This window comes from Catharus ustulatus, chromosome 20, assembly GCF_009819885.2.
Source record: "Catharus ustulatus isolate bCatUst1 chromosome 20, bCatUst1.pri.v2, whole genome shotgun sequence".
NCBI classification, from domain to species: domain Eukaryota; kingdom Metazoa; phylum Chordata; class Aves; order Passeriformes; family Turdidae; genus Catharus; species Catharus ustulatus.
In genome coordinates, this window is record NC_046240.1 from 4,975,748 (window position 1) to 4,981,761 (window position 6,014).

Below are 6,014 nucleotides of genomic sequence, written 5' to 3' on the forward strand. Positions count from 1 at the left end.
TACTGAAGAAAAATCAAGATGTCAACACCACGCCAAGAGTCAGAGACAATCCCCCAAACGTTTGAACAGCAAAAACATTTCCAAGACAGTAAAGCAAAGGGAACAGCATTACATCTGGAATGAAGATGGAGTGTGGTTTAGCTGCTTCCTGTTTTCAGTCATATGCAGCAAGGGCTTTATCCTAACTGGATCTGCTTTATGCTAATTGGATCTTTTGGCTTCTTGGTCCCAGCTAAGGCGCAAACTAAGACAACTGATAGTGCTCTTCAGCTTGTGAAAGAGAAGGATGTCAGCTCTGTTAAACAGCCCAGACTAAACAGCTTATCTAGTGCTAAGAAGCCTGGCTGATAAGAGCAGCAAAGGGCTGAGTAGAGAAGTGCCCCCCTTCCCTGGTGCCAGCAACTGCCACCAACTGAAGACAGAAATCAACGTGTGTCACCTCAGATCACTAGTGCAAGGACAAACCTCAGAGAGGTGCTTTCTTCTCTACATTTCAGTGGTTTGTGATGAAAATTGCACATGACCTCTTCAAAACAGCTCTCCCAAACCTTCCCCCAGCAACAGACTGAAAGTTTCTAAATGCCAAGAATGTCCCCTTCCAGGCTCCTCAGGAGAAGCAAGACCCTGGGTTCCAGCCAGGCCCCTGCTAAATGCCCCAGACCACATCTGCAGTGCTAACTGGAGGTGCAAGAGCTTGGGGAGAGCTGTGTCCTCTCATCTGCAGTCTCTCCTCAGCACAGGTCTCTGCTCAGGGGTCCCAGAGTTCCTGCAGAGGAAGTATTGGTGGTTGAGGGCTGCTTTGGCTGAGATGCGCTTGCTGGGATCATACAGGAGCAATTGCTGCCAAGAGAAAACCCAGAAGATTTAGGATTTTAAAAACTGGGTGATTGATTGCACCTGCACACAGCTGGGCCCAGTTACAGATGTTGGTCCTGCTTTCTTTCTGTGGGTTTCAGGAGTCACCCACAACTGAAGTTGTTCTGAGGGTTATGTTGGAAGAGTTCCTTGACTCCCAATACAGTGGTTCCTAGGGGAACCTGCAATGACAGAGTAGCACTGAGCCCTAATCCATGATCTGGTGCTTCTGCAATGTCAGAGGTGAGCATTCAACCCAGCTAACACACTTCCAGGTAATTAAATCTCAAATATCCATATTCCTTGCCCAGTTTGAAAACACCCTGTGTACCCCCAGGCCCCGTTCTGAGCCCTCACTCACCGTCAGTAAGTCTCTGCCATCCCGATCTAAGTTTGGAACAATGTCCTTCATCTCCTTCCTTGGCCACCGGGGGAAGCTGCCCTTGTAGTCAGGGAGCTGGGTCACACCAGGCCAGGTCACCTCGGTGGGAGTGCCCAGGGTGCGAAAGATCTGGAAGAGCTGATCGATCTCAGAGTCCCCTGGAAACAGGGCCTTCCTGGTCATCTGGAGGAAGAAAAGAAAAAGCAGGTGCAAACAACTGCACAGAGCAGAGCAGTTACAATGCAGTGATTCTGCCAGGCAGTCGTTGGGAACATCACAGGTGTCTGACTGTTCCCACTCTTGGCTAGCTCCCTCCTGCCTGCTCTGCAGCTCAGGCAATGAGGAAAAGTGCTATTATACTGCAGGGCTGGCCAGAGTTCTTCCAAAGGGAGTATGGACCCCTAGAAGATCCATTCTGCCATGCCATGAGAGTGCTTGTTCTCTGCAGCCCACCATGGGGACATCTGAAGAGAGTCATCTCTTCCCAGGGTCAAAATGCTGCAGCAATAAGGCTGAAGTTATCCCTTTTGCAGAGAGAAGCATCATGTTCCAATGCACTTGGAGCTGCAGCCTTTTGCCAGGCCCCCAGGGTGGTAGATTTCCTTCTGAGATAAGGACCAGCTAATCCTTAGGGTGGACTTTCCATAAAGCACACCCCAGGACAGGGTGGGAACTCAGAATCCTAGATGTTCTGTGTCTCATCCTTCCTTCCCACTGCAGCTGCCTCCGCTGGCTCATGAAAGAGGTTATTTAAACCCATCCTACCATTTCTGCAAAGATGCAGCCAATGCTCCAGATATCCACAGGGGTTGAGTAGTATCTGCATCCCAGCAGTATCTCAGGGGCTCGGTACCACAGAGTCACCACCTGGAAAAGAACCAATGAACAGGCTGTGTCTGGTTTCCCTGGATGAAACCAGAGGCATGGCACCCTCCCTTCTCAGCTGTAAAGCAGTGACTGTACAAATCAGAGCGTGCTAAAACCTTGCTGAATTTGCAGACACTTTAGTGCCTGCAAGACTGGGATTAACAGAACATTCTTCAACAACATTCTCTGGAACAATTAAATGTACACTGTGGAGAGAAGGTGGGAGTCCAGCTGGCAGCCAGGCTCCAGTACAGACAGTCAGCACATCTCGTGGGGACATGGAGGTGCCTTAACTGCAGGTGAGGTTCAGAGCACATTCCTGGCATGGCTGTGCCTCTGTTATGGGTGAGCAATTTGTGCTGCTGCTGCTGTTCACCCACTCTGGATTCTGTACCTACTCAGGGAGCCTCGACATTACCTCATGAGTGTATGTGCGTAGGGGGACCCCGAAAGCTCTTGCCAGTCCAAAGTCAGCCAGCTTGATTGCTCCTGCTTCATTAATGAGCAAGTTCTGTGGCTTCAAGTCCCTGTGGATGACTCTGTGTGAGTGGCAGAAGCTCACACCCTGCAGCAGCTGGAAAAGGTAGTTCTAAGGAGAGAAGAGATTTCAGATAAGGCCATGATGAAAACACTTTGAACTCTGGATTGTGTGAACCAACGCACTTTGGTGTGTTTATCTGAATGGGAAGAAAGCCCTTGTTACAGTGCAACATCAGGCTTATGGGTCACTACTCAGAGATACATACAAACTGCTGCCACTCCACGTGGGTACAGAGAGACTCTAATCCAGGCACTGTCAGTCCCTTCCACCCACCCATTACTGTCTACAAAGGCAATTAGCAACAGATCCCTCCTTTGTTCTGCAGTGAGATGGGCTGGAGAACCTGGAAACAGCTGGGAAATAAACGTTTCTGAGGAATAGTGCCATGGGGGCTTCCCAGCTGAAATGTTTGAGATCTGGGAGAACTGAGGAATCATTTCCAGGCCCAGTCTGAGCAGCTCTGAGATGGCTCTGCCCTGCAGAAGGCAGCAGGGACATGCTGTCCGCCCTGCCTGTTGTCATTGCTTCCACACTGTACCTTGACCAAGCTTAAAGGAAGCTCTCCAGTTTGGCATGAGTCCATGTACTTCTTCAGGTCCTGATTCAGATACTCAAACACCATATAGAGCTTCTTCTGGCTGTGTATGACATCCAGGAGCCTGTAAAAGAAGTACAGGCTCTCCCTTCAATATCTGCTCCAGACCTCTGCAAATACCCAAACATCCCTCCTCCCACGCATGCTTCTGCTCTGTTGGTCCTTTAGAGAAGAGAGGGGCAGTTTAAGGGCAGACTCTAGTATGGGGCAGCAGCAGTGTGTTACTCATGTGGCAGACCCATGAGGTATAGCTGAAAGACAGGGAAGTGCAAGGGATTCCTGGCTTTTCCTGTGTATTTTGGCAACTGCCTATGCAGTTGGAGAAGGACAGAAAAACGCCCTTGCTGTCTGCTCCTGCAGCAGGAGCTCATGGATGAGCTGGTGGGGAGGGTGAACCCAGTACTTACCTGACTATGTTAGGATGCTTCAGCTCCTTCAGCAGTGAGATTTCTCGGATTGCAGTGCTGGGGACACCCTCTGACTCCCTGTGGCAGAGACAGGCGGTACTGCACCCCATAATCCAGGGGAACCACAGCCCAATGGAGCTCTGTGTCCCTTCCTTCATCCACTGTACCCCAAGGGAGCATTTGAGTTTGGGGTGGACTTGGGTGAGGCAGGGGGAAATGGAGTCGTGGGCAAGGAGAGGGAGGGGATGACCTAGACATGGAAGCTGTGGGGTAGAGCTTGTTTGGAAGCACCTAATAAGCAATAATGTATTAAATGTCTTTCTTTTTGGTGATAGGGGAACATGAAAGCTCTTCACCCCTCAGGCAGCCACCTCCCCTCTGAGGGGCCACCATGGGGTGCAGCTCCAGCACATTGACTCCCAGTCCACACAGAAGCCCCTCACTGTGCACACAGCCCAGGGCTGACCCAGGGGACCAGCAATGAGATTTTACCTGCTCAGTCCCACCCTGGAGGGCCAGGCTGACCCTGCCAGACCCCCACACCACAGCCCTGAGGGAGACACGACCTCACAACATGGCAGCTGCTTCCCCCTGCCCTGTGCCATGGCCCGGGGGCCGAGTGGTGCCAGGTCAGGCCCTAAACACTTGTACTCAAAGATTTGGAGCTGCTGGCTCAGCAATGGGTTAAATCAGCCGTTTTTTAGGTCACCTGAAGTTGGGATCATCCCTATGGACCCACACAGCTGCCATGTCCATGAGACATGGAGCCCCAAGCCCTCCAGACAACATTCCCTTTGGCTCTGCCTTTCCTGGTGCCACAACACAAGATTATTTTAATCCTAGAGACACCATTTTTCCCCTCGTGTCAGGCTTTTTTGTGCCTCTCACACCATACTGGGCACGGGCCTGGTGCCATGGCAGGCCCAGGGCTTTGCCCCACTCACGCATCCAGGCGGATCTTCTTGAGGGCCACCAGCTGCCCCGTGCGCTTGTTGCGAGCCTTGTACACCACGCCATAGGTGCCCTCCCCAATCTTCTCCACCTTCTGGAACGACGCCTGGATGGCCTCCATGGGGCCGCCTCGGCCTGGTGACACCAGTGGGGGCGGCTGGCACCAGGCTCTGAGGGGAGCAAAAAGGCGGGAAAGCAAAAGGTGAATGTGGGGAAAGTGTTGGAGCCCTGCAGGTGTTCCCTGAGGGGCTGCCGGGGTCTGGCTCCCACCTTGCTCTCCCTCAGCCCGAGGGACCCTCGGGGACCTGCCTGGGGCAGCTGTGGGTGGCCAGGGTGGCCTGCTGGGCCAGGGAGCTTCAGGTGGACAGAGCCACACAGGAGCCACCCAGGGGGGTTGTTCTGTTGCCCGGGTTGTGCAGTGTGCTGGCTACAGCCAGAAATGGAGGAAATTTGATGTAAAGAGGCACTTTGGGGCCTAGGGAAGAGCAGCATGAACTGCACAGGGCCAGGGGAAGTTCTCCTGCTCCATCTGCACAGTGCTGGGCCTTGGTGGAGTAATTGGGTTCATAATTATGGCTCCCTGGGACATGCTGAGGGCAAACACTCAGCAGAAATCTTTTTTTCTTTTCTTTTTTTTTTCTCCTTTTATTTTGTCTTGCACAATTGTCCCTTGAACCTCCCCAACATGGGTTGTGCTGTTTGGTCAGCCTTTCGGGAGATGTCCTTGAGAGGGAATTAATCATTGACTTGATAGCTGACAGAAGACAAGATTAAAATAATCTTATGTATTGTGGCATCAGGAAAGGCAGAGGCAAAGGGAATTTCATCTGGAGGACTTGGGGGCTCCATGTCTCTGGGTGGGCATGGACGTGGGAAGACCCCAAATTTTAGGCGACCAAAAAGAGGGCTGATTTAACCCATTGCTGAGCCAGCAGCTCAAAATCTTTGAGTGTAAGCAGAAAAGGCTGGATAGCTGCACTCCCCTGCAAACTACAGGCATGGCTCACTCCAGATTTGGGGCTTTCTACAGTACAGGAGTCTTCTCTCCCTTGCACAAACATTTGATTCTTATCTGACATTAGCAATGTTCTGTCCTTTTGTCAATGCTTTAATACAGCAGTGTAGGCCTGGCACCATGTTCTTCAACCAGAGTGGCTCTGATGTAACTTCATCTCCTTTTTTTAAAGCCAATCACTTCCATACACAGCCAGTACTTAGGAGGAAAACTGAATTTCCTTACATCATCCATAGGGTTTGTGCAGGGCCTAATGTATTTGACTTGGCAAGAAAGAGGGATTTAATCAGTAAAAGACAGACTACCTTCTTTTGTCATCTTTATTTAGGAAAATTTCGATCAAAATCTTTAGATACTTCAAAAATAGTGATTTAAGATCTCTTAAACTTAGTTGTGTCAAG

The 6,014-nt window shown here is 50.9% G+C and overlaps 1 protein-coding gene across 1 annotated transcript; it reads right to left on the minus strand.

The window, feature by feature from the left end:
• CDK3 (cyclin dependent kinase 3) lies at window positions 1-5,942 on the minus strand. The gene is made up of 7 exons (XM_033076645.1): window positions 4,592-5,942; window positions 3,648-3,725; window positions 3,184-3,304; window positions 2,523-2,693; window positions 2,003-2,104; window positions 1,217-1,420; window positions 1-840 (listed from the first exon to the last, which is right to left on the minus strand). The coding sequence occupies exons 1-7, from the start codon at window positions 4,717-4,719 to the stop codon at window positions 715-717; spliced, it is 930 nt and encodes a 309-aa protein (XP_032932536.1). The 5' UTR covers window positions 4,720-5,942; the 3' UTR covers window positions 1-714.
• Between the last annotated feature and the right edge of the window lie 72 nt (window positions 5,943-6,014).